General features: G+C 48.3%; 1 protein-coding gene across 1 annotated transcript in view; it reads left to right on the top strand.

The window, feature by feature from the left end:
* The window catches only part of ZNF407 (zinc finger protein 407), a 439,772-nt gene extending 426,050 nt beyond the window's left edge, over positions 1–13,722 (top strand). Inside the window, 1 exon segment of the mRNA XM_049111754.1 lies at positions 11,233–13,722. Coding sequence (XP_048967711.1) covers positions 11,233–12,539 — 1,307 coding nt within the window. The 3' untranslated portion in view covers positions 12,540–13,722.
* The last annotated feature ends 498 nt before the right edge of the window (positions 13,723–14,220 follow it).

Here is a 14,220-nt window from a genome sequence, read left to right as displayed (position 1 = left end):
GCACCTGCATTGACCTTATAGGCAGCTGCAACTCGAAAGTTCTTCTCTCCCTTGCCTTGAGCATATTTTTTTCTTTAATCCTGACTGCAGGACTTTTATTGGTTTACATTAAGTGTAATTTTGTTAAATGCAAAATATACTTCGAATAGTTTAATCATAGAAGATTGTTCTACATATCTAAAGGTATTAGTCATATTACATACCAGTTTCAGATGATCTGACCTGAACTGTGATACATTTTATTTAAAATATAATAAGGTCTAACATTCACTGAGCCCAAACTATGTGTAAGGTGCAGAGCTAAGCATTTTACGTGGACTGTCTCACTCTTCAAGATAATCATTCATGTTATCCCCATTTTATAGGTTAGATTCTGAGATGTAAGGAGTTTAGGTAACTGTCTAGAACAATGAAAGACCCGAGTTCTTACAAACTAGCAAGTTAATTTGCTAAGTAAATGGATGCTAGCAGAAGACACAAGATTCCTTATATTATTACTTACAGCAGGAGCAGTAACCAAGGGGCAGTGTGTGTTCTGGTCCCCAGATCCCAACTCCCACAGGTGACATGAAGAGGTCCTATGGCACCTGTAAACAGCGGGAGAAGCATCTGGACTTCAGGAGCCCAGGTCTTTTATTATGAGCAGTGAGCTGGCCTGTCTCTCTCCCCAAAGGGATCCCTGTTTCTATCATACCGGACAATAAATATATCTGCCCTTTGCTCTGGAAAAAAACACAATATCTGTCTCCCAAGGTTGTTTGCTCTAGAAACATCCCTGAAAAGATGTAAAATAAAGGCAGTCAGTGCCTCTTGCTAAGATGTACAGAAACACAGAGATCCATGGAGAAGTGTCTTCCAACAGTGCTTGCCCAGATCATAGTGAGGAATAACATCCAGGCATGCTGACTCCATGGCTCTGCTCTTCCTGTTTACTGGAAAGGATTTTAAAGATTGTCCCTTCCGCTCTATTCTCTACTAAACATTAGTGTGAAGGGAGGTTCTCACCCTATTTTTAAAGCAGTATTTGTTAAGACCTACTATATGCCATGCATTAGAAATGCCATGGTGAATAATAGGGTCCCCACACTCTGGGGAGCTCGAGCTCTCAGTCTAGTAGAAAACATGGGCATGCTTAGGGATGATTATAATTCAGTGTGTCAGAGCTGTATACTGAGGGCAGTTAGTGCATCCACTTAATTTCTCTGTAAAACCTGAAGTGACATTCAAATTAAAGAAATGTACAATTAAAAAAATATTCTAAGTGCCTAATTTCCTGTGGATACGTTTTAATATAGTTGCCTTAGAACCTACGTATTTCTGTCATGTTTATTGAGAAACTATGTAATAGGTCATAAACGTGACAAATCACAAACGTGTTCAGGTGTATTCTTCCCAAGAACACTTGGGAACCTGCAAATTCTAGTGGCCTTGCTGCTGACGTTCAGAGGGGGCATTTCTTCTTCTGGGTTTGCTTCCAAGTGAATTAGATCCTTGCCTTGCTGTACCACTTACTGCTCAGTTCTCAGGACTGGCAGTGGTGTGATTTTATTTTCCATCGTGTTACCTCTTTTTTTTTTTTTTTTTCATTGTGTTACCTCTTAATGAAGAGGTAATCATCCCATCTAACTTGGGTAATCATCCCATTTAACTTGATAGCCACACCACCAGCCCTGTCTGTCCTGGGCTATCATCTAGTTCAGCATAGGCGCAAGGCGGACACCTTTGCACAGGAGTGCAATGATGAGCAGAATGCAAACAGGAAAGTAAGCTGGTTAGAACACTATTAACTTTGCCTGTGCACATGTGTATGTGTGTGCCACTGTTTGTACATAAATGTATGTGTGCTTATGTGAATGTAGTTTCCAAGAAAAGATGAAAATTTGACATTGAGTAAGCATATACATTTCTTTAATTTCAGAAAGTAGCTTTCAGCCTATTGTGCAGTGAACACGATTAAATTATCTGGTGCCGTTCATGGTACAGGGGTTGTGTGTTCATTCTTGGTCAGCTGCCTCCTTGAGTATCAAGATGAGGCATCTGTTGGTGCACAGACAGCAACCAAAGGAAGTGGGGCTCCCGCTCTACTGCTTCTGCGTCCCCTGAAGCCCCACGGGGCCCAGGGCCTGGTTTTCTGTGATCTGGGCAAACAGTGACCCACCCACACACATTCTAAGCTCTTCCCTAAGCTTTGCTGGAGGTTATTTCCAGGGGTCAAAAGACCATGTATCCCTAGGAACACAGGGTGTGGCTCGCTCAGTGGCACCGTGTTTCTTGCCGGGGTTCCTGGGTTTTCATCACATGGGATGTTTGGATTTATAGGCCACTCAAGTCACCGTTCCCCATACGGAGCATTGTCAGGCATCCCTGCATGGCACGTGCCCATGACCTGACCCCGTGGGAGGACCTGGCCCTCGGGCCCCCTCCCGGTCATCCTGTGACCCCCACGCATGGCTGCAGATGGCCCCTCACACCCTGGCCTGCATATGAGCCTGCCCAGCCCAGAACCTCTCAGCCCTTACACATTTAGCAACCCGATGGTGACATTAGAGAGACTACTTTCAAGTTTGCACCCCCATGTGACCTATGTAGTCATGCACCATGCTGGGCACAGCTTGATCCCCTGCCGCACCCTCTCACCGGCAGGTGCCACGGACGTCCACTCCAGCACTTCCCACGGGGTGTGTGTCGCCCCTTAGATGTGACACACAGACACACAGACCTAGCAGCCACGTGTCCTGCCCGTTCTGGCCGTAGAAGGCACCCCTCAGATTTGTCATGTCCTGAAAGGATTCCCCTCGCACTCCCCTGCCCCTCAGATCCAGCAGGTGCGTGGAAGGTATGTGCCTCCATCTCCTACACCTCAGGTTTCATTCATGTGCTGCATTTTACTCCACATTTTAATTTGCAAGTTTGTTTTTATTCTGGCCATTTGAAAGCAGGGGTGCAGGCCTCATCATGTGTCTTTTGTTTGGTATCTTCTTAATCAGTTTTAAACTTTACTACCCAGGCATATAGATGTCCTGCAAGTTTAACAAAGGAGGTATTTAGGAAGATGTTCAAAACAAAGATCGTAGTAGCCACTGGTTAAAAAGAAAAGAAGTTTTCACTTTCCTGCCTTAACCATGGCAGCATCTGTACCCCCACCCCCAGCCCTGCTGCCCCCGCCACTTTGTCCTCGCATGCAGAGAAGGCAGGAGCCAGGCTAGCCTGAGACCGTGGCCAGCCCCACAGGGGCTCCACCTGAGTCGGTCAGGCTGTGCAGATCCACACACGACCACTGCTCACTCCGACTTTTACAGGATGCACCGGACTGTTGTGAGTTGCCTCGGTTTACTCTGCTCGTCCTGGATGTCGCTGTGAACACAGTGCTGGAGCATCCTCGGCACTTGTGGCTACACCCAGGTGACCGTGACCTCTAACACCATATGAATGTCTTCACGTCCCAGACTCACGTGTTTGCTGTCTTTGGACCTCATCCTTGTGAGGCCATCCTTGTCTGGCCACCACATGAAGTTCAGGGTCCCCTCACCCACACAAGCCAGCTTCATAGGAAAATAGCAGTGATGTGCCCAGAACAGATGATTCATTTTAATATGTGGAGAAGATATTCGCATTGTTTGAAGTGTACACAAGCAGCTGCTGTCATTCGGCTATGAGCAGATGTTAGGCCTCCAAAAGCTTTGCTGATAATTAAAATACTAACAGTGAGCGTTTTGCCCCAGCTGCAGGTTCTGTTTACTGTAAATTTGATTTTAATGGTGCCTTGGTGCTGTTACTGAGGAGCGCTTTGCTTTTTACCTTCATACAGAAATGTCTGCAATGAAGACAAATGTCTGTTTCCTCTCATTTCCTCGGGAAAGATGTGACGATACTGTAATGTACGGGAAATCTGAACGTGCCTATGAAAATGAGTGCAATCTTTTTTATAGGGTTTGCCCAAAAAAACAAAAGGAGACAAGTTTAATCTGCCTTGTTAGCCCCATAAGCCGGCCTTGCAAGAGGAACGCCCCACTAACAACATTGGCTGGCTCCTTATTTGCATAATTTTACCTTTTAAAATGTGTGTGATGTGCACAACTTTTGAAAAATAGGCCTTGTCTCCTAATATTGTGTTATCTATACTGGGAGTTTTATACGCCTGTCAGAGGACAGTAGGAAAAGATCGTCAGGCCCCCTAATTTCTTGATTCCGTAATGCGAGAAAGAATGTCAGTGCTAGTTTGAATGGAACAGAGGAGGCGGCCTCACAGCAGGCCCCGGGCTGCTGCTCACCGGGGGCTTCGAAGGAAGCTTCCAAAGCTGCAAGCCTGGCCTTCCACGGCTCCAGTCAAGGCTCTGGGCTCCTCGGATGCATTCATTGGTACCCACCGAGACTGGGACAGACAGACCTGGTGCAGAGAGTGGGGTGAGGGCTGGGGCCTCCCCCTCACTTTGCTCCTGATGCAACTTAAGACATTTGAGCACTTTCTTCTAGCAAATCAACTGGCGATTTTTAAGAAGCGTTCTTCGTGGGTAAAGGACAAGATCAGAGCACTTTACCATTTAACTTTAAAACCCCATCTTATCACCCTTGTGAAGCATGATGACACCATCTCTGTCACAGGAGTCCAGTTTCCAAAGTTCTGTGGCAGTCGCCGGTCATCTGTCAGCAATGCCTGCCGGCCTCTACCTCAGCCAGGAAACGGTTAACCACACCCTCCCCTTGACATTCCTCCCAAAAAGCCTGTCAGGATAACCTTAAAGCATCGCTCTTATCTTCTTGCCTAAGATTTGTGTGCATGGCTCCCATTAGATCTTCATGCATGGAAATGATGATATATACCTAGGAGTCTGATATAATACAAAATTTCTTAGGGTTTGTGACTTTAAAGGTAAAATATTGTCTTTTATTCTTTGTCACTCTTCAGTGCCCGTGGAAATATCTAGGCCCATGGAGACTGTTCATGGTAAAGCTAGAAACCTGGCCAGTCATGTATTTCTAACTTGAGATAAAATTTATTCTTAGTTTTTTCTGAATATCTTAGAATTTCTTTCAGGGGTCATATCCGATTATCTTTGATCACTACCAATCATAAATGTAGTACTAATGATAATTGAGAAAAAAGGACTAAAACTTTTGTCATCTAAATCTGTGTCCTAATACTATAAGTATTCCTTCGGTAAAAATTGCACAGTGTATTTTATAAAATTGTATATTTAAACTTATGCAGAAGGGTCTGTCAGAAATGATGCAGACTTCAGTTAATTTTTCATAGGAAAACATTTTCTTCCTCTCTTCTTATACAACAGTGGCCTTCAGGAAATTGAGGACAGGGTGACAGCTATTACTGTAACTCTGTAACATCTCTCTTTACACTTTTTTTTTTTTTGGTACAAAGCAGATGTTTACCAAAATGCCTTGTAATTATTATGTTGCACTGTAAATACAATCCTTAGGCTAGTTCATAGCAGAATGACCAGACAGGTCTGTGCTCTGAAATAAATCTCACCAGTACAGCTACCATTGTTAACCAGCACCTGAGACTAGAAATCATTTTAATTCTGTATCTCCAGTTACCTAAATATTTCTGATCTGTGTGTGAATTTTATTCACACTGACCAGAACACATTTCTAACCCTTGAAAATAATAGTCATAAGGTATTGACCATCCTCTGTTCTCTCAAAAAAAGAAAAAAAAAATTTTTTGGGTGGCAAAATTGTCATTTTGGAATGAGGTCATAGGACAGAGAGGTTGCTCTCACCTGATACAGTTCTTAACCGGGTTGGATTCTTTCTTAAATCCCTGGAATAGAGTTTTCCTTCAGGGATGTCAGGTGGTACAGAGCATTTGGCCCAGGAAGCTCTCCCTAATTTGTGCTGTGTTCACACAGAAAGCCCTCACTTCTTCCAAACCAGGTTTCAGTGGGCGCTCTCTTAGGGGCATCCTGCAGCAAGACCTGTAATTATTATTGTCCAAAGAATGACTATACCATAGAGCAATTATTGATATTGCTTTGACTGGCTGTGCTATTGTAGGAATAATTTATCCCCTGCCTCGAAATTTCTACAAGGTTATATTGCATTGAATTTTAATTTGTCATTTTTTCTGCTCTCACTTGAAAAACTTATAAGCTTTTGTGACATTAAAATATGGTTCTAATTTATTAGCATAATCTGTTAATATTGTTTCATTTTAATAGACATTAAGTATGATTTCTTAACGTTCTTGTTAAAATTACATCTTAAAATTGAAGTCAAGAAAAATTATATGTGGCTTAAGAATCACAGTGTCATGTGTGCCCCAAATTTTTATATGAAAAGTATTACTTTTTTTAATCGCGTCATATTTGAGGTGCTTTAACAATGACAATGAGCCAGCCTCGCATTTTCAGGCTCAGGGCCCTTCCAGAACACCAGATCTCAAGCACACGTAGCAGGAGTGCCTCTTTGTCGGCTGGGTGGAGTGCTCCCCGATTCCTGACCCCTTTAACATAGTCCATTAGATCTTTAAAAAAAAAAAGAAAAAAAGAAAAAGAAATAACAATATAGATAAAACACAGAATCTGACCTAACCAGACACTGTATAAGCATGTAGTACACTTTCAGGAGAAGCTTCAAGATTTAAAATAAATGCGGCTGATCGCCACGCGAATGTCAGCACAAGCTTCCCCACGCACGAGGCATCCAGCCCCACACAAGCCTTTTTAATGCTGTCTTTATCTGCTACGCGATGCATGAAATCTACTTTCAGTTTTAGAACTGCCGGCAACCTTTGACCCCTTTCCTGGAGACACAATGTGACCTTTCCATTGTCATCGGCTTTCATTCTCCTGAAAATTCTATGAATTTTTATTACAAGTTTTTTTTTTTTTTTTTTTTTTTTAAGCCACACTGAGGCTTCAACAAATTACTTGACGCAGATGAGATGAAGTTGTTGAAGTGGCGTTAGATAAGTTTTACAGCCAGCATGGGCGCCGCCGTGGAGTCCAGGCCTGTGTCCTGCAATGTCATACGCCAGTAACTGCTGAGACTACTATTGGATAAATACATCATTTTATGGAACATTGATTGTTCTATAAACCCAATGGAGTATTATGCTCTATGATCAAACCATTTAGATTGTGTGTAGAGCACAGAAAATGCCATATTCAGGATGGTACTAAAAGTGCCATTTGTGTATTTTATGGATGTCATTACAGGGGAAACTTCTCTCTGTAGGCCCTGTTTACTGCAAAATTTTTTAGTCTGTAATGACATTTTTCATTCACAACGTATGCCTTCAAGAGAGGGGGCCCTTGTTTTATTTGTTTCATTCGAGTTTACTGCACAAATTCTGTACATTTTAATTAAATGTAAGCTTAACAAAAGCATAAGGTATTTATTCTGTGAGAAAGAGCAATGACAGTAACAAAAGAATAACACACACACAGAAAGGAAGCAGTCAGGTGCTAAACCCTATTTGCAGCTTCCCAGAAGCCCCCAGACAGCCAAACAGAGCCATCAGCACGGTTTGGCACGGTTTGGGGGGGTATGAGTCTCGACATCTTAACCCCTCCACCGCTGCACGACAGTTCGTGGTTTTCAACTCCAAAGATGCTCTCCTCAAGAAGAGACTGGATCTCCTAATGACCTCCTGGGGAAGGGAGCTTAATTCGGAATCATTTCCCAGAAAACAAACCCTCCACTCCCTGAAAAGCCCTTCTCATTTCAACCAAGTTGTAGACTTTCCATGCGTTTAGCTATGAGAAGGGCCTATAATATCTCTGTATTCCCGAAGGCAAACAGGCAGTAAGTTGGGATTTTTCAGAAACAGGCAGGAGGCTGCATTTTAACCTATTTGCCCCTTCTGCACAGAGCAATTTATGGTCCTCTTATAAACAGGTCCAAAAAGGCTGAATCAGATGCACGGTTTGATTAGCTACTATTACCACACCGGAACCCGATGTTGTCTTTGAAAGATACAAAGCACAGTGCAAATATTATGTTGGGCGGCCGTGCTCCATTAAAGATTTGTGTACTTTGGGCCTCATAATGGTGACTAAGCAGGTAAGGATAAGCCTGTACAAAGTTCCTGTTTTCCAAATACTGAATCCATTTGGCCATTTGCATTGGTGAGCTTTACGGTTCATATTTACTAGAAAGAGCTCAGAAATTGAAGTTGATGTGCCCAGTAAATTCTTGGTCATAGCCCAGTTAGAATGCAAAGTTACAGTAGAGATTCACATTAGTTTAAATGACACTTGAACTTCTGCATAGCTCCACATTAATTCATTATGGGCGAAATGGAGGAATCTTCAGTGGGTGAATCTTTTTCAATCTGATTGAGGCTGTTACATTTTATAGGTGCTATTTTTCAAAGCAGTACTGACAGCACTCGAAGTTATTAAATTGCTGAATCAAAAGATGGACCTGCACTCGCATTTATGAACTGTGATGGAGTAGCGGGGCTCGCGCCGAACTGCGGCGAAGATGTTGGCAGTGTCAGGCTTCATCACATGCCGCCGTGACAGTAGTGTTTACCCTTGTAGTTCACTTTAATGGTCTGGAAGTGGCTTAACCCACCTCTGGATTCAAATAAATCCAGCAAGTAGTTCAGAATAGCATCATTATCAGTGCTGCAAGGGATTCAGAGGATAATTCTACCCCTGAGAGGACTTTGCGTCCAATTGCAGACTGAGGAAGGGCCTGCAGCTCGTAGGCTTGCTCTCGGAGGCCGTCAGAGCCCCTGAGACCTGGTGGGGCTCCCACCTGCCGTCCTTTCACCTGCTTCTGACATCGAGGCAGGATCCTCTTCTGTGGTTAATTGGGGCTGATCTGAAGGCTGCCTTCTTTATTTCTGTGTCTGTATTTCTTAATTTCTCCCACTGCCCCCCCTCCCCCCAAACTCTAAATTAGAGAAAATGACCTTGGAGTTAAGAGAATAGATGGAACCGAGCACATCAAGCGCAGGGTGTGATGATGACAACATGCAGAGGCAGACGGGATCAAGCTCAGGGTGACAAAGGCAGGTGGACCGATTCCATCCCGGAGAGAGAAGCGGAGGGTCAGGGAGCAGTTGCAGGCACAAGCAGGTCCAAGTATGTTGGGCCCTGAGCCCCCAGGTCCCGGTACACGGCACTGAGCAGTTGTAAACATGGGTGTGCACAGAGGTGTGGACAGGGGGGGCTCTATGGAACGGCCTGGCCTCACCTGGCCTGCTGCTGCCAACGTCTTTGAAGAGAGAGATTTTAGGGAGATTACAAATTCAGAAGCTAAACTGGGAGATGAGGCCGAAGGATAGAACAGGATTTGGCCCTTCTCCTGAGGACCTGTGAGGTTAACCTCCTCTGGTGCTTTCACCTTCCCCAGGGTGAGCTTTTCTCTCACAAAACAGGGGAAGGGGTAGGGAAGACAGGAGGAGGGAGGAAGGGGCATCCCAGCAGGCACATCCCTGGGCAGAACAGGTTACATGCACTGGGTTGATCCCCAGAAACTCGCATAGGCTCATAGAACCTTTGGAAAGTCTTCAGAGCACCTGGAGGTAGGAGTCCCCAGTATGGAAACCCACCGATGCCCTGTGACCCCCAGCCCCTAGCACCGTGTGGCAGGCCTTCAGGAGCTGCTTGCTCACTGAGCCATGAGAAGGAGCAAGCTTTCATGCTCCCAGCTTGGTGTCCTCTTTCCTTGGAGGGTAAACGAGACCAACGGAGCTACACTGCAGTGAGGCAAGTCATTGAGCTGGAATCATTGCCGCTTTGGACTGTCCCCCGAGCCAATTCAGTTGTCCTTTACAATGTGATGGCCAGCTTCTGCCTGGCTGGTGAGAGCCTGGCCAGGCCTGGCCCCTCCAATCAGCGCCGCCCCCCCGCCAGTCAGGGTGTTCCATAATCCCTGCAGGAGCCAAAGGGAGCAGGAGGTGCTGCTACTGGAGCTCGTCCTACTTGACGCCATGCATCTTCTCCTGACCCAGGAGTCAGTGATCCCATCAACTTCCTAAGAGTCACACCATAGAGAGGCGTCTGAGGAAGGACAATGTCAACTAGTCCTCATAGGTGTTTAAGAAGATGGATTACCTGTACCCTTTCTTTCCTCACTGGGAGCCAGAGCCTCAGAGGCCCGAAGAACATGGTGGCAAAAAACCGATCCCATGAACTTGCTTGTGGTGAGCTTCATTCCAGTTACTTCCATGCACACACCGGCAGCTGCCACAGGGAGACCCTTCACTCCCTCTGCCTCTCGCATGAAGGGGATGCTGTGGTCGGCCTTCCCCTGACCTCTGAGTGTTGAATGTGCAGGCACAGAACAGCAAAGCTTCATGGCAGTGTAGGTGGAATGGGCCAGGAGCTTGCACTGTTAGATCTTAGTGAGATTCTGAATCTAGGACCATTGCCCACGGTATGGGTGTGAGCCTGGTGTGTCCTCTTGGCAAATATGATTTGACAGCTTGTATGGCTCCTGCTTGAGATTCCGAACCCGCTGGAGGCGGGCCTTGTCTGGGGTCTGTGAGGTCCCCCAACACAGTAAGCAAACTCATTTTGTTTTTAAGAGATCGAACAATACATAATCTTATCATTGTCTTTCCTTTGCTAAGGATAAAATGTGCTTTGTTAAAAATGACCTACATTACATTAAAGAGAGTAACACGGGATATATCAAGACTATGGTGGCCACTGAGACACGGATACTCCTGCAGATCAGTGATAGGTCATTCTCTTCCTTTGGGGGGAAGAGGCAATAGTAAGAACACTGATAGAAAATCAGGGATTTAAAGACGAAAATAGGAACTGTGTTTAAAGAGTCCGTCTCTTTTGATGGAAATAAAGATTACAGTTTTCAGTAATACTTCTCCCCATCAAGTTATTACGTGAGCATTTGCCTGTGTCTCAGATGGTGCAGGGGAGATGGGTGAGCATGCGCTCGTCCTGTGTCCTCCTCACACCTGTTCATAAACTTACAGGAAGATCCTGCTACTGTCCTCTGATCTTCCCTTCCCACCAGTGACTGAATGTCGTGTTGGAAACGACAGTGACTCCTTCCCGCTGGCTGCTGGGAGTGGTCGCGGGACCCTCAAACTGGGAGGACGGGAACGGCCAGTTCACTATCACCTGTGTGCCCCTGAGCCGGTGGCTGAGCCCTAAGTCCCCGTAATCGGCCACCGCAGAGTGTGGCTCCCATAGTGCTTCTGCTGAGGGTTTAGAGCTTCTACGAAGAGTTGTCTTGCTTGTAAGCCTGAAGGTCGTTTTCTGGGCTCTAACTGGTCCCTGTCTCCCATAGGCATCGTGTCCAAGTCCTATGAATGCCGTTTGAAGGGCCAAGGAGCCACGTTCGTGGAGACGGACAGCCCGTTCACGGCGGCCACACTGGCAGAGGCGTCCCCCGTCAAGGAGAGGCCCCTGAGGAGCGGCAGGCGGCAGGCGGCGGCACCCGAGCAGGTCCAGCAGGTCATCATCATCCAGGGCTATGACGGGGAGTTCGCCCTGGACGCCTCGGTGGAGGAGACGGCCGCTGCCACACTGCAGACACTGGCGCTGGCTGGCCAGGTGGCCCGGGTGGTACACATCACGGAAGATGGGCAGGTCATCACCGCGGCTCAGAGCAGTGCCCATGTGGGCGGCGTGGCCCCCGGGCCGGTTCTGCCCGAGCAGGTGGTGGTCGTGGGGGGCCCAGTGGACAGCCACGCTGGGGATGAGCCCCTGAGCCCAGGCGGCACCGTGATCCAACAGGTGACCAAGCAGGAGCTCCTGGACCTCGCCGAGGCTGGCGTCCCTCCGCCCGATGCGGCCTCGGCCCTAGACGCCCTGCTGTGCGCGGTCACTGAGCTGGGGGGCGCAGATGGCCGGGCAGGGCCCGATGACAAGGGCAGGCCCAGCCCCGAGGATGCGCTGGGCCGGCTGCCGGGTCAGGAGGTGCCGGCTGCCACCGCCGCACAGCCCGGGGCCCCCGAGCCCCACGTGTTCCCTGACCCCCGGGAGGCCGCGGTGGCAGAGGCCATGGGGGCGCTGCCCCGGGCGCTGGGGCCCTCGGGCGCCCCACAGGAGCGAGCGCAGCTGGCCTTCAAGAAGGTGGTCCAGGGCGTGCTGCAGTTTGCTGTGTGCGACCCGGCAGCGGCCGGGCAGCTCATGAAGGAGGGCGTGACGCAGGTGATCGTGAATGAGGAGGGCACCGTGCACATGCTGGCCCGGGAGGGCTCCCAGATCATCATGCGGGAGGCCGAGGCGCACGGGCAGCACGTGGGGCTGGCCGAGCCTGACGGGGAGATCTCGCAGATCATCGTCACCGAGGAGCTGGTCCAGGCCATGGTGCAGGAGTCGGCGGGTGGCTTTCCCGAAGGCGCCACTCACTACATCGTGACCGAGCTGCCCCCGGGCGTGCAGGACGACGCGGGCCTCTATTCGCACACCGTCATCGAGGCGGCTGACTCTCAGGAGCTTCTGCAGGCCGGGGCTGCTCTCGGTGCCGAGGCCATGGTCCCGAACGGCACGGAACAGTTGACGAGCATGGTCATCTACACCCAGGAGGGCTCCCCAGCTGCCACTGTCATTCAGAGCCAAAGAGAGAGTAATGAGCTCCGGGAAGCCTGAGCGCAGACCTTCACACCTGGCACAGGGTGGACACGTGTGGACGTGGGCAGCCAGGGTTGGCGTGGGCCCGGCCTTCCTGGGTTGGCTGGTGCAGAGGCCTCAGGGCAGTGGTGCGGCCCCCAGAGGGATCAGGTCCACACGGACTGTGCACCGGTCCCATGTCCAGGGGGTGGAGGGCACCTCCGCCAGCAGCCCCCTCCCCCAAGTCCCAGCCACCAGGAAGGCCAGGCGGTGCCGCTGGGCCTGAGCCCTGTGCCAGCTGCACCTGTTTCCTGTTTAGTTCTTTTGTGACTGGTCTTTTCCCTCCATCCATCCCTGTGCCGAGGAGAAGCCACATTGTTTCTGTTTCCGACCCCCAAACCCACCCACCCACCCCCAGCAAATGTTTTCCCATTTGGGTTATCAAAGGATTGTGCCTGGCGGTGGAGAAGTCAGAACAGTGTATCTTGTGGCCTGAGACATGCCCATTCGTGCAGCCCAGCATGTAGCCATTTTAACATTTTATTCAATATTTGGTTAAAAATTGCAGCTACAAGTCTTGACGGTCTTGAGCAGTCCACCCTTGTTCATTTTCTGAGATCACAGGATCACAGTATCCCCAGACCAAAGGAAGACCTGCCAGTTCATGTCTCACATCAGTTTCCTGTCCCCAGACGCGGTGGGGGTGTCCCTAGCTCTGGTTGCACTCTGCTTCAAAGACACCCTCTCAAGCCTACCGCTGAGAAAAGCCTTGACGTTTCTATTGGATTAAAATACACGTTGGTTAAGACAACCCAGTGCTTCTAATTCTGACTTCGTTTCATACAATAAAGTCTATATATGAAATGTGCACTCTGGAAAATAGTGTTCATACCAATATATTGCTTTTATAACAAATGTTTCTTCATATTGATACCATTTTTGCGAGATTTATTTGTGACTTATGTCCGTGGAAAGGAGCTGACATTAACATTAATACCAGAAAGCCGCGCCCCTGCAGCCCCAGCCCTGCCCAGCATCATCTGTGTTTAGTTGTGGGTTCGCTGCAAATGTGGAATGCAAGTGTGTGTTCTAGTAACTCACTTCTTGATTTGATTGCTCTTCATCCTTTTCCAAAAGTGTAAAAACACTTCCCTCCCCCAAATGCAAAAGTTTTTTGTTCTATTTTTTTTCTTTGAAATAAAATTATAGCATTGAAAGAGAAGGATGTCCTCTTCTGTCCAGCAGCCTGCCGGCGGGCAGCTCCCAACCCCAGAAAGCAAGTCCCGTGTCCCACGGCCTCCTCTCCCGCTCTGGCCTCCAGGGCGCTGGGCCGCGTGGGCACCTCCAGAGGCCTCGCGCCGTCCTCGGAGGGTTTAGCACGTGGCCCAGGCAAACAGTGGCGACAGTGGCATATTCCACAGTTACAGGACCTAAACATTGGAAGGAGCAGACACATGAGCAAAGAGGAAGAGAAAATAGTCCCTTTTTAAAAGTTTACACTAATGCGCCATCTAAGATCCCCTCCCGAGAGCAGGGGTGGGAGGGCGCCAGCTGTGAAGGGGAGCCCAGCCCTTCTCGAAGCCTCGCCCTCGTCGTGGCTTGGCGTCTGGCCGTCCCAGGACCACCCCCCTTGACACAAGCTGTCCCTCGCCCCCGACCCCCCAAAAAATGGAAGGTAAAATTTCACGTTTGACACTGAGATTCATAATTAGCTGAGTAT

This window comes from Canis lupus, chromosome 1 (assembly GCF_003254725.2).
Source record: "Canis lupus dingo isolate Sandy chromosome 1, ASM325472v2, whole genome shotgun sequence".
Lineage (NCBI taxonomy): Eukaryota > Metazoa > Chordata > Mammalia > Carnivora > Canidae > Canis > Canis lupus.
Note: the sequence above shows the minus strand (reverse complement) of the source record. Positions and strands in the feature narration are given on the sequence as shown.